We start from the raw sequence: 27,252 nt of genomic DNA, 5'->3' as shown, positions 1-27,252 counted from the left end.
CATGATGTAAAGACCTGGGGCTTTAAGAAAATTGCAGTTCACTGGGAGTTACACAATAAAATTCAGAAAGTTGGTCCTGCTTCTCTCAGCAGGGAGGCTATTAATCCAGTAGGCTATGGTGACTAATTTCTTCTCTTTTTGATTTGAGCCCTGRTTCTTCCTTCATACAGATTTTGTACTGCTATTACTCCTATCTGTCAGCATGGATAAGTGGCAGGAGAACCAGATTCATGGTCTCTCTGTAATGAAGTTAATTCACTTGTGTGCAACTTCAGAGTATCTGTGCGTCTTTCCTTTTTGTGTCTAGATTTCTACGCGTCCTGGGTTGCTTATACATCTTCACCGACATTAGACTGTAGCAAATAAGAGACTATATACTGTGAGTACATTATATGAGCCTTGTAAATGCCACAGAAGGATCAAATTGCTAAAGAGAGATACTGACTGGTATTCAGCCAAACTGGCAATGAAAAGAGGAAATGCTAACAGAAATGTAGACATGAAGCTGTAAAGAGATTTATTATTCTAGTCAATCAAAAAACCCCAAACAAAAATTAAGCAAAAAGAATCCAAAGCCCTAAAAAAGTACTTCTCAAAAATTCCAGCACGAGACACAGAAAAATTCCTACATGTTGACTACTATTGAAGAAAAATCACTATTCTTACCAAGGTTATTTCTTTCAGGTTGCAAGTGTAGCCAACATTAATTTAAGGATATAATTCCCTGCTCGGAAAGAAGCTGTTCTATAGCAACTTGATGCCTATTGGAAGCAAAAGGTACTCTTCAGAGTAGGATTAAAATCATCGTAACTTTTCTTGGCTTTGAAAGGGAAAGAAGCTCACTTTTACTTGTGTTCCTAAGGCAGAAAAAAAGAAGTATGTGGAGAAGAAGAAAAAGATGTAAGGTTACAGATGTGATCATTGTCTATTGGGTTGATTGAATACATGCTGAATGAAGTTTCTTTCTGGAACCCTGTCTTTCAGAAAACGACATAACAAAGAAGGAGAGGTTCCATTTCCCTTTCAACCTCATCAAAGTAGGAGAGCATTCTTCAGTGTTGCTTTAATCTTTGTTTTCAACAGTAGTTTTTATTTTTCTCCATGGTTGTTTTACCACACTCCAAAAACATTAGGAATAACTCACTTGAGGTTGCCATTTCAGTCAAAACAAACATACAAGCCTGCTGTTTTGGGTCCCAATTCATTGTTTCCTTTACACAGAGCATACATATACTGCTTCCAAATCAAGCTAGAGACTCCCATTGCATAGCTGAAACAGAAACATATACAAATCAGGTATATCTACACTGTCTTTGTGCAGCCCCTTAAGTCTAGCTGTCCATACAGGTGGCGAAGCTACTTATGCAACATCAGGCAAAGCCCCTGAGAGCATGTGAGATGCTGATTGCCAGGGCTGCCCAACATGGATAGTGGAGGATGGAAGCTGAATCACTGCACAGAAATCACATTACCATCGTGGCTGCTGCATCCAGTTCTGACCTCCTACTCATTTACCTTGTACATTGATTCCCTCTTGATTAGTTCATGCTCCAGTGCTGCCTTTCATCCATGAATATCCATGAGAGATTATTATTTCCATTATCTTCATTGGCAAACTGAGACAGAGAGATCTTGAAGTCAGATGTAAAGTCTGGAGTATAGCTGCTTGTGTGTCCTAGATAACAGGGTATTAGTCACAAGACTGGATGTTTCATCTCTGTCGGATCTCATCCTTCATATCACCTATGTTCCTTGGGGACAGACCAATAATTTGCTTTGCATTTATACCGACCGCTCCCCTGTACTGGTGCTGAGCATTCCAAACCCAACAGACTATGACAACGGTGGTTCTTTCCACTCAGAAGGGGGATCTTCAAGTGGTGTAACACTGATGACGTTTCACACATACAAAACACAAAAAATGTTACATCCTAATAATTCAGACTGATCTTTTTGCCTAGCTCATAAAAAGAAGGGCACCTAATTGAGCAGTGTGTATTAAAGGAAAAAAAATAAATAACAGGAGATATGTGATTACTATTCATAAACTRCAAGCTATTTTAATGATTCCCTTCACTGTGACTGGAACCAATGTCAGAATTAGTTCAGATTAGTCAGACAAAACAGTTATTTCATAAGGAGGAGTTTAGGTAAATCCACAATAATTTAAAAAATACTGAATAATACAGTTTGCCTTTCTTGGCCTGTCTTCTTCACATGGCTCTTTCGGTCAGTTTTGTTTTACTACCTTAACCTTTTTACTTCTGGTCTTGCTGTGCCATATTCAATGACATGTAATCCACTGCATATTTATCATGAGCTTCTCATCCTTCCCATATTCTTGCAGCCTCACAAACAAATTAGTAAGTAATCAGACACTGCAAAAGCCAAAACCAAATAAATTAATGTATGCTACAGCCTGATGCCTCTCGCTTAAGTCTTGCTTTCAGCTTCTTAAGTTCAGTACTGTTTTTATCAACTATGAGACCATAATCTGTGATTTTCCAGGCCTCCTCATAATGGTGCATTTCAAAATAATATTGTGCAATCTTATGAAATGTTTTCGCTAAAATTTCCCTACCAGGGCCTTTCATGATGCTGCACAGTGCCATAGATTCTTCCAACTGTAGTGCCTCAATATACTCCTTAACTGCTGTTTCTTCCTCTGACACTGATAATAGCAGGTGTCCTTTGGAGCAGTGGTCATCAACACGCGTTTTAAGGCTGTTACAGCCATGCTTCTGGATCACTTTCTCCATGTCTTTTAAAGCTCTGCCATATTTTTTCAGGTGCATAAGGCAAACAGCTCTCTGTCGGAGATATCTTGGATTATCTTTGCTTGACAAGATAGCCAGGGTATAATAACCAAGAGCCTTCTCATAGCGATATTCCTTAATCAGCACATTTCCTTCTTGGGCTGCTACCTATGGACAGAAAGTTAGCTAATATTAGTGATTAAAAGTGAAAGAAAAAGTAAAATATCTAGTCTGGTCTGGCCACAGGCACAGATAATAACCTAAGAAGTCTTAGATACTTTTTCAGATGTTAAAATTGCATCTAGTTGAAGAATGAATAATTGGCATAATTTTGGCATGCAGATACAAAAATCCTGGACCAAGGGGCACTTGCTGATCTTGACAGTTTCTGAACCAGACTCTCCTTTGCTTCTGTGCATTTTGCCAAAAGTTGTAGTTGTTTACATCCTTTAAAAATGATATGTGAACTGAAAATTGAATGATCAAACTAAAAGTAGACAGCATTCATCTCAAGAAAGCAAGCCTCTGCCATGGTCTGCTCTAACAGGTGACTATATGGAAATGACATTTTCTGGTCAATAGATACAGTTAGCTCCATGTAATAATAACACAAGACACAGGGATTGTAACTGAAAGTGAAAAAATCCTCAATTTCTTTGTCACTGGTGAGGGTGTAGGAGATGATAGAAAAATTCTTGTGTGCTCAGAATCACAGCTGCATTTTAGACTTGGCTATAAAAAAACTTCTCAGCCTCTCACAGTGCAGTAAGCAAGAGACAGTTAGCATGGAACCTTACCACTGAGCACTGGTTACCTCTAAAAGCGTTTTTGAGACACCACTGTTAAAAACGCAAACATGATTATGTTTTGTATTGTGCTGTTTGGATTGTGGTTTTTCATCTATTTTCAAGTGTCTTGCCTAAAAGCAAATCAATTAGTTTCCTTTGTGGACATGCAATTCACAATTAAATGCTCATTAGGTCCCCATTCTGATGGTTCCTTTTTTTCAATTCTCTTTAGCTAGCAGCAGTGTTATATCTTGTTCAAAACCAGCTGATCCTGAAATGAACACGATCAGATCCCAAAGGAGAACTGTCCCACAAATATTGCATGTTCTAATAATGAAGGTTGGTCTCTAGCAAAAAGTGTCCCCAGGCTATAGGACAATCTAGCCAACTGATGACTTTGCTAACCATTAATCTTGAGTGCAAGTGAACGATCTGCCCTTATCTGAAGGGAAAAACAACAACAAGAACATAGAGAAGGCTGAAAGAGCCATATATTTAGGTTTATAAAGGTCAATAAAAAAAAMCTCCATTAGAACTATTTGCCTCTAATGGATTTCTCATTATTTCCCTTTATTGCAAATAAATGAAGCTTTTACATGCTGCAGCACAGTGAACATTTAAGTTATAAACAAGACTGTCACCAGCAGTCTAGGTCTTGCAGAACGCCGAGCCAAACAAGCTGAGACTTCAGGTACAGGATAGATTTTTTCATCAGTCTCATCCCATGGGATATCACACATTGCCCTCATATGCTCATGCTACCCAAAACTCAGTCAGCCCAGCCACTGTTTCAGTAGCCACTCCCCTAGCCTTCTCCAAAGGCCACACATAACAGCCGGCTCAGGTCTTCTTCCACTCTGCTTGTGTGCATTGTTTTTGTATTTTGGTTGACCCGGATGAAAACCAACTGCTGTTTAATGGAACTAAGGAAAACAGGCCCCGGACCAAGTGGGTCAGTATTGCAGGTCAAATCTGAGTAACGCATCTGAGACCAGTGATCTGAAATAATTTAGCCATTCCTAACAGTTTAGGAAGAACTCTAGTCCAATTATTTTGATACAAAAGAATGTAAAATCCTCCATGTATTCATATCTATTAGAGACAGACTCTCAGCTTCCAACCCTAGAAATAGAGATGGGACCTGCCCTCAAATAGTGTCAATCATTAGCTTTACTATTTCTGGCCATAAAAATGTAAGGCAGCCTGTCCCCAAACATCTCGGATCTCTGATTACATATGAATTTAGTATGTTTAGTAGAGTAGCAAATTTAATTTGTCCTGTCAAGTGTTTTTAAGCCAACTAGTCAATACAGGTGTTTTCTTAGTGGCAGAATTTTAATAGGGGATCAAGATGGAACTGCTTCTCCATGTGAGGAGCATCCTGACAAGAGAACATTTTTTTACTAGAAATTCTAAAATGTTCATTGTTCTAAAGAGCTCAGTGTGGTTCCTCAAAACATATAGTATTTGTATAGTTAAATGGCAATTTTTCAGTCTTCTAAGTGCATTTGTTTTCTCAATGGCAGGAAAAACAAATAGATTTTTTGTTGTTCTCCTGGTGACTAATCTTATGCTGAACCTGGATCAGGTTAGTTTACTGTACCACAYATGATATTGTCATTACTAACTAAGGTACTGCTCTGGCTTCTTCACATTTCCCTGAAAGTGTCAAATGTAAGGAAGCCACAAGATTCTGAATTTCCTTCCACACTCACAGGAGAAAGGAGCATCTGAGAAACAAATGATTCTGTCATTCTAATTTTCAGTGGTGAAATAAGCCTGGTGATCAGGCTGCTGGATTCTCTTTTGGCTCTGCCTGATTTAAAGGAACTGAGCTGGAACCCATTTTTTTGTGTACAACACAGATTAATTAGCAGCTTATTTGCATATCTTCTTCTGAACAAAGACAAATATGAAACGAAGACCTATGGATAGGAGGTGTCCAGAAAGCCAGAAGGATATTGCACTACTGAGCTCAACTTCTGGTCTCTGCAAGTGGCTTGGTACTAAGCCTTTTTTTACCATCAGCTTCACTGCAGGTGACTTTAAAAGGCCAAGAGCAGGCTATAAAGTTCATTTTCAGATGAACTGACATTCATCTTCAAACTTGTCACTAGAGATTTAATTATGGTTTCCAGACTCTGAGATACTCATGGGATCTCATCTGGAAGGGGCTTAGCAGGCCACAGCTAAGAGGTGGTGATTGGACCACTTGCTGGATAGGTCTCTGTGTCCCTTTCTATCATCTAGTTTTCTCACTGTGTGGTAAAGGGCTGAAAATACACATATATTTTTGTTACTCTCTTAGTTCTAGTGCCTAGTGATTAATCTTATGTTGAAGTTGATTGACCAAGGTTCAATTCCTTAGAGAGAAAACAGGAGTGAGGAATTTAATGGACATGGAATTACAGAGAAGGGTTAGTCTGGGATCAGTAATACTGGAAGATGGAGTGATAAGCCTACAGCTTTGAAAGAGGGATGTACGTTTTCAGAACAATTTGGAAAAAGTCTTTCCCTTCTTTACCTGCAGACCCTATTTTGACCAGAAAACACTTTTGTATTCTCTGAGCAGCTATAGGGTGAGGCTCAGGACACAGGCACAAGGCATAAGAAATATGCCTGGTGATATTTATGCAATTATAAAGTTAAGTCATAGCCTGCTTTAATCTGTATGTCCTAGTGAAGTCACATCTTTTATGGATTTCAACAAAATAAACATTTTAAATTCTCTAGTTTGCAAATTTCAACCTCTCATTTTCCCATGACAGGCAGTTCGGTAACTGATGTGTGAAAGGCATGTGGAATGGCGAATTCTACCACTTTGGGCTGAGGGTCAAATTCAGACACAGCCCACATAGCTTTGGAGACCATTTCTGCAGGACACAGCTCTGGATGACCTATAGCATGTCAACAGTGAACAGAAACTGCAGCTCTGAGGAGCTGGGCAAGGAGCTGGCAATCAGTCATACATTTAACCTTTGACATAGGAAACCGAAGGGTTGAAGCTGCACTAGCGACAAGCAAACTCCCTTCCTCTGACCTTTTGCAGTTTAATAAATCTTTCAGATTCCTATTCCCATGTGGCTCTCCCAGTTGTTTACAGATTCTTTAGCATGGACCCCTTGGACTATAAATAAAGGGAGAATTTTATTACCTTGTTTTTCATGAAAAAAATAAAAAGTACATCAAGGAGCTCTCCTTCCTCCACCCTTTCCTATGAAGCTGACTGTAGAATTATTTTTAGCTTTTAGACCAGACTCCAGGATAATGATGATACATTTCTACAAAACCTTTAATCTTCAAGCACTCTAAAAACAAAGCGACAGCCACACTTTTGTAYGTGGAGTGCTGAAGGAGGGCTGACAGTCAACTACAGGTCGGCTAGAAACATTCTGGGACATTGGTATACCACTAACCTCTTCATGGCTTCAGTCTCCTTATTTCTGAAATGGAGATAAAAAAACCATCATCCCCCAGGAGTGTAATTAGCAGCCACGGCACAGTAGGGCCATCTTTGTTTTTTTGCACAAATACTGTCTGTAAGCTTTTTTGCTTTTAGAGATCTGCCTTTCACACATGAACTGGAATAACCTTGTAGGCAAAAGAAAGTGCTACAGGAAATCCTTTGAGACACCATGCAGGTGAATTAACCCATTTCTCCCCCACCCTAACAAAGTACATATTTATCCCCTTTCTGACAAAATACATATTAAAAAAAATCAGTGATTCTGGGCTAATCAGTGATAAAAGTAATCACACCCAGTAAATACTTGCAGATAAGAGAATGCAGAAAGACCCAAAGGTGCTTGAGTCCAAATGTTTACTCAGTTGCACAAAAGCCCAAGATTAAAGATAAAATTAGTCTTATTTTGTTTTCAACAGTGGTATTGAATTCCAGTCTTGAAATCAGGGCCAGCCACCCCTATTCTCTCAAGTGGCAGAGAAACCTTTCATGTTAAATAAGCCACCAGTAAGGAGTTTTATTGCAGACCTACTTCCATAGTAGCCAACAAAAGACAGAAATAAAATGTCTCTCCCCTTTTTTAAAGGTTTTACTAATCTGTGGCACCAGTGAGTTCATAAAACAGCAGTGCAGTTTAAGCTATACAAAAATTACAAATTTTTCTTATCGACAGTATAAAAATCCCTCCTGCATTTTCTCAGGAAGCAGCATGGAGAGACTTAGCTGTGAGACATCCATACAGTTAGAGAAGTGGCAGCAAGGGGAACTCAGCTGTAAAACTTTTCTTCATTTATAGACACTTCCTTAGGGCCTTCAGAGACCTATTCTTGATCATCTTTATACAGTAAAAGATTGCAAATTGGCTCTAAAATCTCCTAACTCTTCCCCAGAAGACTGAACTTTCTACATTATCTGGAAGAGAGGGGCTCTTTTCACTGTAATGGGGTTTATCTAGGGACTGGTAAATTAATACTTGTTTACTTATGTCCTCCTGCTGTTTCACCAAAATATATACAAAGTACTCCTCTCTGCATTTAGTATATCAGCATGTTGTTTGTTTTATAACCCAGGAGAAAGCATAATAATATAGCTTCCCACCAGGGCACAAACAACCTACAAATCGAATAAAAGGAAGCAAACTGATTCTCAGAACACAGAGCTTCTGGGTAATCAGAATTGCAGATGCTTGAGTGAACATTAAAACTGCTCACCATCAATCTGACCTTGTCCTGGCTTATTATTGGACATGCTTTTTCAGAGCTGGGTGCAATTTTGGGGAGAAACTTTAAAAAAAATACTGAAAAGTACACACTCATGGGGACTGGAGCAATATGGCATTTTTGTGTCAAACAGTTTTAACTAAGAAAACCAATATCAAACCTCCCCAACCTCAAAGGCAAGTCATTTTATAAAAATGTGAGTATGTTTAGATTCCTGAAGGTTACACAAAAGAATAAAGGGATTGAAGCATTTTATGTGACTGAGTCAGAACCTTCAGTTTCATTTCAGCGGGAAAATGAACAAAACATGAATTCCCTTTCCCCAGAGGTCAGCTGTGTGCACCATGTAACTCATGCAGAGTATAATACTAGCAATGATCTTGTTAAATCTGTAGCTGTCCTTCACCTCCCCTGTATCTTAGCCTTGGGACTACACAGGCCTCATGCTAGGGAAACCAACAAGAAATTCCCCCAAGTGGTAAGAGGTGSATATCGATGAATTATGAGAGACAGAAACAAAGTCACTGCAATGAAAGAAGCCTGGATTCAACTCTATTATCTACTCTGACTGTCTGCAGTCAAGGTTGGAAGAAGAAGCCAGTTTGCTCCTCATTCTGCTGAGCAATGGTATTCCCACAAACTTCTGTTCAAGACAAGGCAAGGAACATCCATACAGCCTAATTTTGCTTCCCATTTCTTTCCCCACTGAATCCACAGATGTAGCATCAAAAAGGGTCGTACCTGAGAGAGATGCTGCTGTTGCTTAGGGTCTAAGAAGTTCAGGAGAAACCCCAGCTCCCTTTCATCTTTCTCAGCTAGGTTGCTGAATGAGTGAGCTGCCACTGGCATGTTCCTCTTCTTCAGCTGAAGCACAGCTAGTCTTGCATTGGCAAACTCATCAGCAAGAGAGTGGCCAAATGCCTCCTGAAGGTGAATAAGGGCCTCTTCATACCTTCCTGTTGGTTAATACCAGTACAAGCTATATAACCCATTCCATGTGGATAAAGAGACACCAACAAAATTTACTAAAGCAGGATTTAGGTAGCTCCAGTGTTCAGTCAACATCTAGGGGTATTAATTAGTTTACACCTTTTCCCAAAACATTTGCAAACTTCTCTTGAAAACTGCTATATATCAATACACTTATTCTATTGTTGCCAGGTAACATTTACTGTCTATAACCCTAGAAATCTCATTATCTCTGCAGCTTGTGGAATGATTCCTGCAGACAGAATTTGAAAAGCACTTCCAGGTACCCACACTAATAATTGTGCCCATTCACTTAGTCTGATCAACTGTATAAAAGGATGGGAGCTTACCATTTGCAATCAAAACATCTATATAGAAGATGTGATATTGTGCATCCTTGCAAATTTTAATTAGTGCTCCTGCAATCATGAGAAGGTCCCTAAAAGTCTCTTCCTTTGAAAGTTCTTTAGTAGCAACAAGTTCAGTTAACACAGTCCTGCCATGTTGAAGAAGCCATTGCGTGATCAACCCTTGGGCTTCGTGCTTTAAGGATAGGATTGCTGGGATAACCACTTCTGCCTCCAGCTTCAGCGCCGAGGTAAAATCTTGCACTGCCTCCTAAATAAAAACAAGAGACTATGATGAAATGGTAACAATAACGATGTATTGATAATCTGCTCTTTTCYAACGCTGTCAGTTCTCAGCTGTCCCACAGGTCAGCTGTGCACCTCTGGAAGCTCTTTGCTCTCCCCTATCCCTATGCTGTGGGTTTCCATTTGCAAAGCTGATGTAAGAGTGTGAAGACAGATTTGAATGGCTATTTGAAAAGTGCTTTGAACTCCTCAGATTATCATTTGCCAAAATTCTTACAGCAGGAAAAGAGAGATGCTGAGAATGACAGTCTTTCTCAGTGCCCTTCAGAACCACTTCTTACATGTAGACACCAAAACTATTTGATGCTTGAGAAAGTAGATCTGTGAAACAAATATAACCAGACAGAGATTTGCAGTACAGCAGTCATTAGGGAATTCTGCGCTCAGGGGAAAAACAAAATAGTGTGTTAGGAGAAAGTTAAGCACACTGACTCCAGAAACAACTGACCCTGAGGAAGATGGGAGCCACATGTTGTATGCTGTGGTATATTTACATGGGAGGGACTCTAACAAGGACACAAATAAAAGATTTGGAACATCTGAGTTTCTTTTCTTGCTTTTATTCATTTCTTTCTAATCCAAGTGCAAATCTCTTGTACAATCCTTTGCTCTTATTTATTCAGATTTTGCAAAGCTAAAAAGAAGGAATTCAAACAAACACTACTCTCATTGCTTCTGATTAAAATTGTACTAAGTGTCTTCAGTCTTCCAACCAACTTGTCACCATATCACCCAATGGCAACAATGCATCTTTATTATCACTTGTACTTGTAATTTGCCTCTATTTAGACAACAAGAAGAGTAAATACACCACGACCAGGTAATGCTTATGGAAAGGTGGCCAATGAACCCAGATACAAAGGCATGCTTTAAAATTCCAGTCAGGAGAGACTTCCTATCTTCTAGATTTCAGCAACAGTCTAGCTGAAATGGTCTTTCCAAGCTTCCTCTCAGCAGCTAGGAGAGAGAGAGGGAGAGACAAGCTGAACATACAGCAAAGRGCTTATTCCTCTCCTAGACTGGATTTGGTTCTAGCTCTACCATTCAGTCCATTAAAAAAATATTATCTGAAAAGTTTAATTAGACTGAACAAGACCATTACGGCTCATTTTCATGGTCCTTTAAATTTTTTCTTCCTCAAAGCCAAAATGGCACCTAATTACAGCTTTTAGAATTGGTTTATAAACCAAAGAAACAAGTGCCTTCTATTTTCAATCAACTACTAAGCAAGCAATACAACTAGTAGAATTAAAGCCTGTTCCTTACTGTGATACCTCTGCTATCTCAGAAAACAGGCAGGCAGGCAAGTAATCGCAGTATTATCACTGGACCAGCACTGAGGGCTTCTAACACTGAACATTTTACATTTAATGGACAATTAATAATCACAATTTCTTTATCAAAACTGTTTAACATTCATAAAGAGAGTTGATTTCATAAAGAGAGTTGATTTTCAAAATCCCCTTCAAAGCTGTCTGTTTTGGTTGGATTTGGGAGGGCACAGTTCTCATCTACTTCACTCTGTCCATAAATTTATTCAATATGTATAAACATCATCAGTTTCAGAGGTTCTAAAAACAGAGGCTATTTGGTCTACTCCTGCAATGAGCTTTTGATCTGCCAGCCCACAGTGCCTATGTCCTTCAGCCTATTCGTCTAGGGGATTATTGCTTCTAAAAGTGACTACAAGGGACTTGGGAGCTAGGACTCAGGATTTAAGAAATATGGGTTCTATTTTTACCTGTCACTTACTATCAGATAACAAATTGTTAAGTCATTTATTCTTTCTTTGTGTCAGCTTCTCTTTTGCTGGGGTCTTGTTCTTTCTCTCCTTCATAGTCATGGATGTAGGATGAGTAGCTGTTTCAAAGCTGTCTGGAGTCTAATAGTTTTCCTATCAATATGAATGAAACCATAATGGCATGAAATCAGGGTACCAGGAAGATTAGTACCATCTCTGCTATACTGGCTGTGTATATTCACTTCTCTTGGAGTTGGATCTACCTAGATGAAAGCACTGTCTGTCCTAAAAGATAAATCAAAATTGAGACTTGTATTGAGACAGTTCAGCTAAGCAAGTTTTAAAATTTATAAATTCTCTAGCACGTTCTGGTACATAATTATGGAGCAGTGTGTGTGTATATACATATATATATATGTATATAGGTATATAGACACATATCTGGGATGGAGGTAGTAGTTTAATTAATTTGATTTTGTGTATAAAGCCTCTGTAGGGGCAGTTCTCTTACAGGAGATTCTTTTCCTCATCTGGACATTTACAAAGCTGTGCAAACAGACATGAAATCTGCTTATGGAGGTATCTACAAGAGAATAAAATTAGGCCCTGTCTTTGCAAGCTGTTCTCTATGAAACAGCTGGGACAGAGCTGGAACTTTCAGTTTGCAAGGGCAAGAAATGGGAAACTTCTTTTCTAGCTATACTCTGAGTTTCAAGAATTAATTACATATAGTATTTCTTCAGGAATCCTGATATTGACTCCATTTGAGTCACTTTTTTCCCAGCTTTTATGTAAAGTTCTGCTAATTGTATTTGACATGCATTTGCCTGTTTGCATGTTTAGAAAACTGCAGGTTATTAATGAGAGTTCAGGATGATCCATCTAACGGGCTACAAAACTGCACAAGAAACACCTTGCTGAAATTGAAAGCAAATTTTTCACGGACTTTGAAGGGAAAAAGCAGTCAGCTCGTGGAAAATCAGAATTGTCAGAGCTCAAAGAGGTGCTGCTCGTGGTACTGCAAGTCCAAGGATTTGTTTTTCAAACTTCCTTATCTTAACAGTATCTTTTATTTTCTTTTTCTTTCCCAGATCTCAAAGCCTAATCAAACTAAGCACATGCTGCATCAGTTCTAAACTTTAATTCCAGCTAAAGATCAGATTAAGCAGCACTTATTTCCTCCAGGGTTTAAATTGAAAATCACATTCACTGGAACAAACAATACAATAATACAATAATACTCACAATAGCGACATGAGCTGTACGGAGAGTCTGAGACAGGGTTATCACTTTATAAAACAATGAATTTTACTTGCTCTGTGGGACTGGCTGGTTGAAGAAAAGGCTACTGTTTGGACTTCAGTACAATACACTAATGTGAGAATAATCTATTTTCATTCCCAAAATACCAGCCATTCCCCTAAACTCACTAAGAACTGACAGCTATCCCTTTTCAAGAAAGTCTAGCAGAGCAATCCATCCAATGGTCTGACAGGGTTTGGGAATCAGATCTGAGAGTATATCATTGCTCAGATACAATAACGTTATTTATAAACTGCTTCCCTACTGGGCAACTCTGAGCACTACAATACAGCAGTAGCAAACATTTCAAAAGGTAATAAAAGCACAATAAAACAGTGGAGGAAAATGAGGTAACTCCCACAGAGAGCAGGTGTCTGAGAAATGTTCTGCAAATACTAAAATAAATTTACATATAATAAACTGACAAAGGAAAGCATTCCTGGAATAGTCAGGAAAACAAATGAAAACAAATAGTGATCTTGTACTCCTAAGCATCGAGTTTCAGAAAAGGTCAAGAGCATGAAAAGAATGGATCTGTTCTGTCCATGTGTTATAGAATACAATTGTTTAGACYAGTAGAACTGGTCTTAAAAAGAGTAAGTGCAACCAGGATAAACTAGCATAAATCCACACACTCGGTTGGAGTTACACCGTTTCACATTTGCAGGGGAATTGATGTGATATGCAGATAAAATGTAAGGTTATCAACCATATTAGAAACAGATGAATCATGCAAACATCTGACGTGATTTCCAGGCGATCCACTGCAATCTCCGAAGTGCACCATAACACTAATTGCACACATATAAACTTTTCACAGATGATGGAGAGGGACTCATTAAACCCTGGAACAAACTGTTCTTTTTGCTTGTTTGTTTTTTTGTTTACTGCATCTCATTTAACATAATATCATGTCATGAAAATGCAAAATCAAATACAGGAAGACTGCAGCATTGCAGATCACTCCATGGTAGTGACAGCGAGTAAGAACTATGACTAAAGTTTAGCCTTTCTCCCTCTAGACATGGGAAAGCAACTCAGTAACGTCAAGCAGGCTGTCATATACCCAGCCAAAACAAGACCATCACTGAGCAAATTCTATAAGAAATTCTTTTGATTTCAGTGGGTCTATGATCAAGCCTGTGGTACCTTACACTAATACTGCTTAATACAACTAGAAAGATCTCCAGCAAATCATACAGTGATAATACCTTCTGCCGCTTCAGAGCAAGGTAAATGAATCCTCGTCCACTCAGAGCTTGCACATTCATAGGGTCCTGCTTTAGGATGGCATTAAAATCAAAAATAGCAGTTTTCTTCTGGCCAAGGTGCCCATAACATCGAGCCCTAACGAGGAGGGAATCTTCAGCATAGCCACCTGGAGGAAAGAAATGCAGTCATTAGGAGAGGACATCCCAGGGAGGATGTCCTTGGAATGATGATATGTCTCCTGATCTGCATCCGCAGGACTAGAAGCACCTCTGGATGTTTTTGCAGTTTGCAATGCAGTCAACATTTGTATCCTTGTATTCCTGCTTGCATTATCATGTTCCTAAATATTGGTCTGTCGTTCATACATCCACTGAGCCATGTTTGGTGCTTGTAGAAAGGCACTGAGCATCTGAAACAAGGCTCTAAATGAGCACAGTGAGCAAAATCTACCCTGTAGTCAAGTGTAAATTTACTCTTCAGTTTTCCAGTGATTTTTATGCTTTGGGGTGTTTATCAATCAAATGACCAAGCTCTACTGTATCTTTCCTCTGAAAGCATAATTGGCCGTTAATACATATTTTTAATAGTGTAATTTGTATTAATACTCCATTCTCATTCTATTCTAGGCTGATGTGCCAAAAGAATATGGAAGGCAAATGGTAACTTCCTAAGCAAAATTTCTACAGTGATGTTTTCCCAAGGCATCCATTTCTAACTTCCTGCCTCCACTGGAGAGGAGGAGAAGGATGCCAATGCTACAACTGCAATCAATGCTGGGGACATGGAACCATGAAAACATCTCAGTACTGTCCCAGTTGGAGAACTCTGACTGTTTAGACAGACTGTAGCATTTTGAATTGCACAAACGTCGGCATGCAGATAAGAAACTATGCAGCCAATCACATGGAAAAATATGTGGCTCTCTAATGGGTTTGGCCATCTGTATTTTCAGTTCTCTGTTTGGAACCTGGGTTTAGTGCGATGGGAAATGAAGAGAAGCTATGCACTGGAGGTAAGTGGCTGTGCAGTGATGAAGTGTGCCATCCTCAGCTGCATGGCTGGATCCATGCAAGAATAAACAGGCATTTCAAGGACAAAGTCTAAGCTCTGCCTCCCCATGGCTTTGCTTAGGGAGCATGAAGTCCAGTCGTAAATGACGAGCTCCTGGAACTTTGGGATTCAGAGGGGTATATTTTTCTCTCTAGCTTTTGTGAATCAAAGTACCCACAAGTCCGTTCATCACATTGGCCCAGAAATACAGTTCATATCACCRCACTGTAATAATCTCCTTGCAAGTTGCTTCCTAAGCCTTGACTGGCTCAGCTGCTAACCACAGCTACCTTCCTCTCCTGGCAACTCCTGTATGGATTTCTTATCTCTTGGATTTGCCTTGGTCAAAGGTCTTAGTTCTCTATCTTCCAACAGAAGTGACCAAAAAAAAACCCAACCCAAACCAAAAACAGTTGTATACTACGCTAAACTGAGAAAGAAGAATACAGAATTTATACAGTATGCTGTGTTTAGTATGTGGGGTATCTGGTTACACATAAAATGGATAAGCAACACACCTTTACTTCTGAAAGTAGGTAACTAATGCTCAAGTTCCAGGCTGCACAGACTCGCTGCAATTCCAGCCAAAAATCCTACTTCAAATGCGGGTATTTTGGAGCTAGATCCATTTCTGAGATTAGCTGCAGGAATGGGAATAAGCTGGCAGATGATATTTTCTACAACAAGTCAGCCTCATGGCTGAATGTTTTTACAACAAGCACATGAAACTACAGAATAATTCCACTTTGCTTGAGGATATCTGATGAAGTGCAGTAATACTTAAGTATCACTTTCCTGTATTTTTGTTGCCAGTGGAATGTCTACTACATACTATCAGTTCTGAGTTGAAAGAAACAAAAATCTATGTCAAGTTGGTTTCCAAGAGAAGAGACAGTTCTGTAACTGTGTCAGTTAAATACCCTGCTGAGACTACCAGAATTCTGAATTAATTTTTCACTGATGAAGTCTTGGAAAATATTTTCTGGAGTGAGTTACAAAGACAAGTCTGCTCTGATGTTTTGGTGTCTAGTGGTGTACATGTGTCAATGGCATTCTGCAGGGAAATGGTGAGTTGTGGTTTCAGATTGCTGCTCAGTACAGGAGTTCAGCAYAGCTTTGCTAAAAAATCCCTAACCTCAGAAAAAACACTCAGTTTCTCTATATCTCCACATCTAACTTGGGAAACACTTCTTTCATGGCCTGTTGGAATAATCTGAATGTGTGGGATTTGGGCCACAGAAACATTAATCGGATATAAAGACAAAGCAGTTTGGGTGTTGTGCTAGCCTAATACCAAAGTCAGCCTAAAAGCTCTCCTGCACAGCCAGCAGACCCACCCATTAACGTGAACCTGTTTATTCTCTCTGTGACACGAATCTAGCCATGTTTCTCCCTTATGTATGGCTGAGAGCAGAGAGCAGCATACTTTACACTTGCTCTATAGGCCACCACCTGGAATAATGAAAAAGCCTGGGCTACAGAATGTGCAGAAAGCCTAGTCAGGGCATATATTTTGCCACTAGGATGAATTTTATAACAACGAAAATCATTGCAGGTTATACAAAGAAAGATAATCATTTCTGGAAATGACTAAAATGATGCGTACATATATATTTATATACACACAAACAAAAAAAGCAAGTCTAACAGTGATTTGCAGGAAAAAAGTAAAGACTCTTTGCTGAGAGTAGACGTATGGCTGCAATTTGATTTATAAACTGTAACTGTGACTGAACTCTAACTTTCCAGACAGGAACAGGAACCACACTGTGCCAGGCACACAAAAAACACAGGCCCCACTTCAAAGAGTCTTCAGCCTAGTTAAAGATGCCAAAAGAAATTTGTAATAAAAAATGGAATGAGTGGAAAAAGTAACAGAATGAAAATCCTAAAATCACATTCCTCAAAAAGCTCAAAAGCTTCCTGGCTTCTAATAAAAACAAATACACATGTCAATAAACATTGTTTCTCCCCAAATAGCTGTGACTGCTTTTCTGATTGCCTCAAGGTTTCAGCAAGAGAGGTCTCCTCAGGAACAGCCAAAGGAAGCAAAAGGAGTGGCCTGTAATTATTAAGCACTGAATCTTCAAATGCAGGCAATATTTTTTTCTGCCTTCTCTGGGATACCTAGACTCAAAGGCCTGGCAATACAGAGGAATTCCATGTTTGCCAGTTCTCATGAAACTACTTTTGTGAATTTTTAAGGAGATCTGGAAAATTTCACCCTTGGTTATTGTTCCCTAAGGTCTTCCATGCATATTCATGGGGACCTTTAAAAGGCAGCATTGTGATTCTGCTCTGGAAAGCAGGAAAAGTATTCATACCTCCACATCTATCCCTCCACCACACCCTTCTCCAAGGAGATGTGCAACAAATGGAGACAAGCTGTCAATGACATGACCATCAGTTCAGGATGTGAGCTGGTTTAGGGTCCAACTGATCAGAAAGAATCCCTGGAGGTTTTAGTATGTCAGTGCAGGAGCAGCACAAAGGCGAGAACAAAGCTTTACAGGGAAGATATGTGAAGGTGGAGGTACAAGGCCACTTAGCTGTTTTGATCAGGTGAAATCAGAAGATACATATTGTTTTGGATAAGATAGCAGCACAGACGAGGCGGTCTCATTTATTGCCACACTTATAGGCACCGGAATTTGTGATGTTAAGATTCTTTTTTCTCTGCTTTCAAATAAATGCTGTCTGAATAAACACATGCAGTTGAGTATGAAAAGTCTGGTCCATTCATCCACTGGATGCAGAGCATATATCTCTCTGCCATCCACATGCCCCTTCCTTTCAAGGTAATTTTGATAAAGATCTCAATTTGCCCAGGGTTGCAATCAATAACTGTGGCAGCCCTATATTGGATGATAAGTCATCACTGTCACTGTAAATATTTTTTCACAGGGAGGTGAGCAAATGCAGCCTCTTGCACAGCTGCCTGCAGAGATGAGCCAGCAGACAGCCTCCTAGCAATTCTTTTTCAGTAATGAGGCTTTTTGTCCCTCCTGATATGCTCCAAAACTTCTGTACCACAGGTTATTAAGGTTCTGGGGCTCTATCAGTTGGCTCCCATGAAGACAATGTCTTATTTCTTAACAAGCATCTGCTCTGGCAGGTGGGGTGTTGATAAGCTGGAATGCACTGGCTGGAATGGAACCACCTCAAAGCAATTAACAGTTTTCTTTTCCATTTTCATAAACCAGTCTCTCTTCTCCTCAGTGCTGCTGTCATAACATGTGCTCAGAGTGAAAGGCAGATTTCCACACAAATACGGTTTTACTTGGAACATGCCAGAAGTGTTTCAAAATTAGCCTAATCTCTCTCCTTAGGAAAAGCTGGGATAATGATGCCTGTAACTGGGTGCATTCACTCTTTTGCACTGGCCTGGAACCACACAGTCATTGCTGTGTTGGTACAAGAGGGCAGCTTGTTTGCTGCAATGACTGTATTTATAGCAGGTTATTTCTGACATAACAGGAGGTATCAAATAAATTTGATTGGTGGGGAGGTTTTCAGGGTACTAATTGATGTAACAAACTAAGGCTRGAACAGATGGACCTTCTACCTCTACATTGCTAGTCTAAAATCGGCCCAAGCTGGCCGTCTTTCAATAGCCTTTCTAAATCACTTACCAGCTAGCACCTCCTCTAAAAGTTACATAAAACAAATGGGATGATGGTTTCCTCTTTCTTCTGAGAGGGTGGTTTCCTTCATTTAGACGATATTGTGAAGAGAACCCTCATTCAGAGTCTTTCAAGGACTAACTGCTCATGGAGACCAAATTCCCCTCTCTTTTATCACAAGTTTGGCCTTAGCCTCTTTAAGTAACAATTATATTGTATTTTAGAGGAAGTCCTCATCTCTTTCTAGATCAAGATTAATTTTCTGAGAAAACTCTTCCAAAAACTGTCCAACCTAGTAGTTATATAATAACAGTGTCAAAAAGCCCTGGCTTCTCTTCTTGACATTACCAGTCTTCAGTCCTTACTTCATTCACCTGGGTCCAGTCAGAGTTACTTACTGAAAACCAAGTTTTATGGAAAGGAAAGTCATCCTGGAAGATTTCCTTGATGCATTTCCCTGTATTCTGAGCATGTACCTGTTGCTGTGGTAAACCAGCCTCTCTGCATTAAGTACAGAAAAATCCCCCCCTCATCCTGCTTTTCCTTTACCATCAAAGAACAGCACTACACTGGTTAGCTTAAAAGGGTCTTTCTTCCTGCATTAAAGAAGGAAAGCATGGCAAATAAAAAGGAGAAGAATGACCTAATGTCTCTAAGAAGATAACTCTGCTAACATTAAAACATGTAGTTTATTCAACAGCATAGCTGTACTTGCGAGAAATCCTGCAACCATATTCATGAAAAAAATTATGGTAACAGATCAACTTGTCCAGACCCATTACTCAGAAGCAACCTCTAACAACAGAACTGTAATTGCAGTCAGTTCAGTAACAGTTCTACTGTAACACAAGAGTGTAAAGTGTAAAGAAGGAATACATTGCATTTCCTGTGCACTCTGCATATTGCATTTCTGGAGCAGGAGAAACAGAGAAATGTTTATATAGGAAATTTCAAATGACCATCTGGAAATAGATGGGTTAAGGATGTTAATGATCTTTTCCAAGTTACACAGGAGTTGCGGGTTCTCTGCTTAAGGTTCTCTGTGCATTCTCTGTATTGATGTGACCTAGTAGAGGGGGCTTATGCCTGAACTTAACTTTTAGCATGTGAATAGTGCAATTTAAGGTTATTCTCAACTGCGCCTCAGGAGAATTCATGTGCTAATTGACAGAACAAAATCACTTGCTGGGTCTTCTCCTAGACAGGTGAAGAAAAGGGGCTGATGTCACCGGAGAACTGAACTGAGCTCTGGCAATCCATTTCAAGGAGTTCACAGGCTACTTATTAGGCATTAAGAACTGCAGTCACTGCTTAACTGCACTATTTCAGGGTCTAGATGAGCTGATACTCTAAACAGATTTTAACCTGTTATTCACCTGCCTTTGTAAGTCTACTGTTTCTGTCTTCTCATTGGGGGAAAGATGGATGAGAATCAGAAATGCTTGTCCACCCATTGATCTGATTTCCTGAAGAATTAAATCTCCTGTTGATATGTCGTTAAGCCTACCTGACGCAATGATGGCAAAGGAAAGGTAGGCAACAGCCTCTTTGATGTCAGCATCCTCCTGTTTGTCTGTCAAGATGGTTAGAGCTCTGAAATGGCAGTGAGTTTGCATCAACTTCCGGTCTTCATCTTTGAAAATGTCCATGATTGGCAGGAGGCAGGAGGCATCTCCGGTTTTGATCACTTTCTTTAGCAGCTTAACAATGTGAGAGAAAAAGGGAGGATAATTAAATTGATGTGAAAAGTCAAATGAAGTCAGGAGCTGCTAAAACCAGAAACACTGCTGCCAGGTGAAACAAATACGCTCTTTCCCAGTGCTTCCCCACACTTCACTGGGGCTTCAGCCAGCCATGGACTAATTTTTGCTTCATATGCATATGAATGTGAATCTGTTCCAGTTAATTCCTTAGTTGGCCCTAGGGTAAAAGCATGCTGGAGAGAACATCACATCTTATCTTTTCTCACCACTTCTGCAGCTGTGGAAGACATTCTGGGGAAATACTTATGCCGCTTTGCTTTGGGCAAGATCAGCTCTTCCAGCCTGGCAGTTAGTTGCTTTGATAAAGAGAGCTGAACCACAGGATAATTACCCCAAAGAGGAAAACTTTCTGGAGAACAGAAGGATTTCAGTGATCCTTTTTGGCTGTAAAATTGAAACCAGTGAATTTATGGAAAATGAGTGAAGTGCTGGGCCTTTCTTTTAGTATTGCTACTGGGAATCTGAGAAAAGTATGGATCCAAATCCACAAACTGCTGTCCTCCTGGAAGAGAATTCTTGCTTGACACATGGTCTCCATTCACTACAGTACTAATCACTAAGCAGCTTTTTTTCCCTAAGGAAAAGAATCAAAAGACTCAAAATTTCCCATTAAATCAAACATGCATAGTAGGTACTCAACATTCAAATCTGAGCCAGAGAAGCCAGAAAGGCAATAACAAAGTCATCCTGATGCACCAGACACATCCATTCAACTTATTTCTTTCTCTGTTTTTCCTAAGAGACAAAAGCATCTGGGTGCTGACAGGCAGCAGGTGGGACAAAAAGATTTTGAAGAGAAATTTTCAGTCACACCCATGTTCCATCTAGGACTTGTAGCAGAAGCCACAGGTAGAAATTCAGCTTCCAGGGACAACTTATGGACACTGCAAAGTCATATTATTCATTACCTGCCCTCACAAAGGCAGCAAATTATATAAAAACTTTATTTTTCACAGCGAGTAGTGAAGTGGTGACAATAAAACCTTTCTCTTAGTGGCTAGTAGAATTTACTATGGCATTTAAAAAAATGCAATAGTTCCCTCTGATGGCAAAAGCTGGTAATTCAACTTTGTAATCTTTGGCAGGAAAATCAACATGTTGACATCTCCTCCAAACACAAGTCATTAGCCACTAAAGAAAGAAAACTTCTGTCCTTTTCCCCCCACCATGCTTCATTAGGGTAATCAGTAAGGCTCATGGTTTTATCTTTTAATTTCCTCCAGTATTATGTTCATTTTTTCTAACAATTTCACAAGCAGCCTCTTTACCAGTATTTTTCTTTTTCATAGAAATTATACAGTGAACCCAAACCATTTTTACAGTGAGACAATATTGAACATATTATTTTTCTTAGCCTATATATGTAATATGTGGTAAAGTTCTACTTACATTCGCAGGAATATATTTCCCTCTGAGACAGCTCATGCTACAAAGCAGTTGAGAAAATGCTACACTGTCATTAATAAAAAATAAAAAATCATCATTTTTGATCAAATGAATTCTAGAGGTTAAAGAACTAGTCAAATTCAAGCTGGCAGTTTATGTCTAAGTCAGGAGTGAATTTGTTAGGAAYAAATAGATATTCTGCCTCTTAGGCCTTTGCCAGACCAAGTACCCTTTGTATCATTCCTGTTGGGGATTTCTGGTTCCTGATTTTTTTTTTTAAGTATATACCACTGCTGCTCTATCCCACAGATACCAGATGTTTTCAGTGAGCTATTTTGCATGTTGTGGTTTTACAGTGACAACATGTGCCTTGTTAAATTCCAGGCCTGGTTATAGCAGAGGCTGTGTTCATGCAATAGACAGGATAACTGTTCCTCAAGTGTCAAAAGGAAAACTTTGTACCTTGATTTAAAATGCTGAATGTCAACAGTTTCAAAAGTGCAGGAAGAAAGCAATTTCTGGTTCTGTAATGTTATACCTTTGATCAATACCAAATCTGAGCCCCTTACTCTAGTTGCTCAACTTTCAGTTTTTGGTTACCTGATGGGTCAATATTTGATGGAGGAATGCAGTTACAGGGTTTATATTTGATTATGAGATTTCCAGCAACCAGTTGGTGGAGGTGGAGAGGTGGAGGTGGAGAGGTGGAGGTGGCAGCAGATGCTTAATGACACTCAGTAACTTTGTATGCATTTACTGGAGAATAGACTTCAGATCTGCACCACTTTAATTTCAGGGTCACAGTTTCAAACCCAGACAGACTTTCTGCTTCCAGGAGAGAGGGCCTTGCCAGCTTGTGAAACATTAAGATAAGACAATTGTTTATTAATTTTCCTGTTGCCTCATGTAGGCATGAGAATTGCAGAGGCCTGTAAGGCCATATCTCTGTAAAAGAAAGGTAGTAGTTCTCCCTTTCCTTCTCTAGGGGAAAATTACCAATCTCATCAATACTGTCACCAGGGGCAGGATGCTCAGTCATGCTCTGCTTAACTGAAGTCTTTGACAAAAAGTGTCGTTAAGTATAATGTGATGAATGGGCTGTATTTAGCTAAGTGTCCTTGTGTGGCCCGTGCTACAGACAGAAAGTGCCACTTATAAGACCTGCATTTGGATCATAAAAGTTCTGCTGGAGGTTGAACAACCTAAACCATGTTTGAGCTCTGAGTTTCACTTTGCCAACAGTCCTCAGTGTTGCTGTTCAGGGAACTTCTCCAAACAACAAACTATTTAGTTTAAAATTGGAGATGCACATGAACCACTGAGCATGACAACGTAATTTGTAGTTACACTGCAGTATTCAAGATTCTGGAAAAAGCAGTATTAAGTCAGGGTCAGATACAGCTATTCAGAAGGGAACGACCCTGAAGATGAAAACTTGCACTGCCTTGAATCTTAGCTGCTCAGAAAGTTGTTTGAATTTTAAAATTGTCCAGCAAGAAGGAAGGTTAATTTTTCATGGAAGTCATCAAGGAAGTTCTCCCAGCTTTTCCTATCTTTCTCAAATAGTTCTGCCTAAAAGTTTGCAACCATTCCTGAGCAATGTCTTTAAGCACAGGCTGCAGTGGATGTAGCCCCACTGGAAAACCCATTACAGGCTGTATATTGGGGTGGGTTCCACTTCGTACCAGGTGATGAGGCGGCCCCACAGCGCAACTTATATTCACAGCCTTGCAGTTGTCATGTAACGCTGAGAAGCAGGAGACAAGCAGGGCACTATGCTGGAAAACTGAAAGCCCTTGGAACACTCTCTGGCAAACATATGTCTCTAAAGTGATCCTTCCTGAGTTCTACCATGCATCTTCCATAGAGCCAAAAGGGTTATTAGCTCCCTTCACCATACTGTCACTGATCACTCTCTCACTCTCACTGCTAGCCAGGTGGTCTTTACCTGGTTGCCATCATACAAGAAACCTTTCTTCAACTGCAGAAGCGCAAGTCTAGCCAGGATAGGAGACCTTTGTGGATTTTTGGAGAGAGCTACCAAGAGGAGCTTGTGAGCTTCTTCTACCCAGCCCAGTTGGTACAGGGCATCGGCACAGAGGATCCGTGATGCCTCATCAGAAGCGTCCAGCTCCACCAAGAGAGAAGCCAGCTGGTAAACCCCAGGGGCATCCCTGAGGAAAAAGAAAAAGAAGAAAAAAAAARAAAARACCAGCTTTAGCAAAAATATGCTAATGACAGTAACAGAGTGTTTTTGTCTCACCTGCCAGTTAAGGAGCAGGAATCAGTCCAGTATCAAAATGGATGATATATTTTGCCATAACCAGCATCACAGAAGTCTCTGCCACTTAAAAGCATAATCCTCATCTGTCTTTACAAAAACATGTTCTTAAGCAGTTGTGGCTCTAAAGAAAGATTAGCAGACAGTCAGTGAATCACAACTGGGGTTGCAGCTGATACCACAATGGGAAAAGTAAAAAGTAACAGAGATAGTGAAAATAAATCTGCTGTCTCCTGAAGAAATGTGTGTTAAAATTTGCATTGACTAGAGAGAATTATTTTATTAGGAAGCTTCTTGTTCCAGAAGCACTGGCCTGTGTGTTAGGAGACTTGTACTTGTGCCCTGTGCTATACTGGACAAGTTATCACATTTTTCTTTGCCTCACTTATACTATTCACAAAATTGGAGTACAGGTCCCAAGTGCTGGGTGTGAAATGCTCACCATGCATCTGAAGAAATTTAGAGAACTGAAGCAGAAATCTCTATCTCATTCCATCAAGTACAGGCATACCTCAGAGATATTGCGGGTTCAGTTCCAGACCACCACCATAAAGCAAATATTGCAATAAAGCAAGTCACACAATTTTTTGGTTTCCCAGTGCATATAAAAGTTATGTTTACACTATACTATAGTCTAGTAAGTGCGCAATAGCATTATGTCTAAAGAAACAGTGTACAAAATGTGACGCAGAAACACGAAGTGAGCACATGCTGTTGCAAAAATGGCACCGATATACTTGMTCGATGCCACAAACCATCAATTTGTAAAAAAAGCAATATCTGTGAAGTGCAATAAAGCAAAGTGCAATAAAATGAGGTATGCCTGTACACTGAACAATCATCAAACAAAAACAGCTCTTGCTGACTCCTATCTTAGGCCAGTTGGTATCTCATGGATTAACTTTCATAGAAAGATTGAGCTGATTTGGCTACACGGATCATATCAGATTAAGACATAACAGCAAAATAATATTTTCCTGGAATTAACACACCTATGAAGTTTTATATCAACCAGTTATGTCAGTTAGGAATGCTTTAAAAGGGTCTATAACCTATTCTCAGTTATCTGAAGCAAGTACCCTCCCTATTACTCACGCTACACTTTCTTTTTGCTAGGAATCTAATCAGCCCTGTTCCTTTTTCTGTCCATGGGCTGAACTGTCTCCTGGGTACCTCTTCTTCTGGAGCATCTTTTGTCCTTCTTCTTGGAGGACCTTTACCAGCAGTCCTCTTTGGTTCCATGGCACGTAGGACTTGACTGTGAAGATAGTTTCTTCCAACTTCAGCTGGCAAGCTGTGATATAATCCAGGGCTGTCAAGTAATGGCTACCACCAGAAATCCGAATAAGTCCACGCCCACATAAGGCTTTAACACAACTGTTAGGATGTGGGGAATCATGCTCAACAACCTTTTGGAAGTCCTCCAGGGCTTGTTGATGGTTGTGAGTGTGGAGGGAGCAGAATCCTCGCAATACTAGAAGAGTATTGTAGTAAGTTTTCTGCTCTGCTGCCAAGAGGTGGTCACAGATATCCAGTGCATTTCTGATGCATCCACACAGCAGCTGACAGTCTGCCAGCCGAACGCTAAGCTCACGCTTGGACCCTGGGGAGATCTGAAGGAGGAACTGGACTGTCTGAATGACAGGAGGGAGCAGTTCAGTACCATCATTGCCTCGGAGTTCAGTCCGAGCACGCACAGCCTCCCTGTATGCTGCGAACTTCACCTCCAGGACAGTTCTAGCCTGTTCTTCTATCCTCTCAGTGTCATGTGATGAGAAAAGCTTCTCAAAGTGCTTCTTTGCCTGAACAGGGGTTTCTGTGAAGGCTTGCACTAAATCCTGCATCATTTCCTGCATCCGTCCACCCAAGAAGAAATATGCAGCAGCCCGTTCCAAGAGCAGACCCAAAGCTTCTTCATCTCTGAGATTTTTATCAGCTGTCATACCCTTGAGGGCCTTGCTACAAACTGCCACACACTCCTCAAATTTGCTTTTCTTAAAGAGATAAGCTGCCTGCATCCTGCAAACCCAGATATCATCCGGTGCCACTGTAGAGAGGAAGTCATAGCAGTTGCCCAGCCATTGGTCCAAGCCACTGCTATCTGTGCTTTCTTTCTGATGTGTTGAGAGATAATTACGGAAAGCTTGGATGACCTGTGGCAGGTGTGCCCTTTGTTTGGTACGCACATAGGCTACTGCCTCAGCTCGATGCATCACAAAAGCTTGGATATAGTCTGCAACTCCATTCCTAGCTTGTGTCCCTGACAGCACCCATGCCAACGCCCTCAGCAACAGTAGCTCCACTGACTGCTTTGGGTGAGCCTTGAGCAGAGCATTGCACCTACTCAACACCTCCTCTGAGCGTCCTTGCCTGAGCAGGGCTTCCAGTTTATATACTGAGGACACCACATTGTCGGGACTTAGGGTGGAGAGAAAGACGGCAGCTATTCCCACACTGAGGGGCACAAGGGCCAAGTCGTTGCACTGGATCTTGGGTATCTGACTGTTGCCTTTGCACCACGTCTCCAAGGTGGCTATCACTTTCTCCCAGAGCCCTTTGTCTAAGGACTTCACTTTCTGTACTGTCATGGGGCCACTGCAGCTGAAGGCAGCCATGTAGAAAGCGGTGGCTATTGGCAAGTCCTCCTGGGCTAGATGCCAGTCCCCTTCTTTGCAGAGCAGTGCGGCAAGCCCCTGAGGTGACATTTTCAGTGCTTACATCTTCACCAAGTAGCATCACAAACATAATGCTGCTGGTGCCTGTAAAACAGAAAATCAGCAACATGAGGGACTCTGGAGTGCCTTTCTTTTTGATGTTGCAGAGGGTGTGTTCTAGCTGACAGACATAAGCAAGCTAAAGTCCTGCAAAAAGGCCAATGTTTTGTCATTGACAGACATTGGGGAGCAAAGCCAAGAGAAGAAACAGGCTACAGAGGCTTTTAGTCCACATCTGCATCACAATTAATCAGAAGGCAGTCACACATACCTGGCCAGTGTTCCCTGCCCTGCTGACGCTCCAGGAAGTGGGGTCTGGGGGCTGCTAGGC

At 40.4% G+C, this 27,252-nt stretch overlaps 1 protein-coding gene across 1 annotated transcript; it reads right to left on the bottom strand.

The window, feature by feature from the left end:
• Positions 1–2,329: 2,329 nt before the first annotated feature.
• Positions 2,330–26,912, bottom strand: TTC34 (tetratricopeptide repeat domain 34). The gene is made up of 7 exons (XM_026085443.1): positions 25,381–26,912; positions 23,875–24,100; positions 20,285–20,477; positions 14,104–14,270; positions 9,547–9,814; positions 8,969–9,183; positions 2,330–2,924 (listed from the first exon to the last, which is right to left on the bottom strand). The coding sequence occupies exons 1-7, from the start codon at positions 26,910–26,912 to the stop codon at positions 2,403–2,405; spliced, it is 3,123 nt and encodes a 1,040-aa protein (XP_025941228.1). The 3' UTR covers positions 2,330–2,402.
• Positions 26,913–27,252: the final 340 nt, after the last annotated feature.

Source organism: Apteryx rowi, unplaced genomic scaffold (assembly GCF_003343035.1).
Source record: "Apteryx rowi isolate R43461 unplaced genomic scaffold, aptRow1 scaffold_67, whole genome shotgun sequence".
Taxonomy (NCBI): domain Eukaryota; kingdom Metazoa; phylum Chordata; class Aves; order Apterygiformes; family Apterygidae; genus Apteryx; species Apteryx rowi.
Note: the sequence above shows the minus strand (reverse complement) of the source record. Positions and strands in the feature narration are given on the sequence as shown.

Coding starts and splice junctions, on each gene's coding strand:
- TTC34 (XM_026085443.1), bottom strand. CDS start 26,912: ATGTCACCTCAGGGGCTTGCCGCACTGCTCTGCAAAGAAGGGGACTGG. Junction 24,101..25,380: donor AAGATGCTCCAGAAGAAGAG/GTACCCAGGAGA, acceptor CTTTTTCCTCAG/GGATGCCCCTGGGGTTTACC. Junction 9,815..14,103: donor TTGCTCTGAAGCGGCAGAAG/GTATTATCACTG, acceptor GTTTTTATTTAG/GAGGCAGTGCAAGATTTTAC.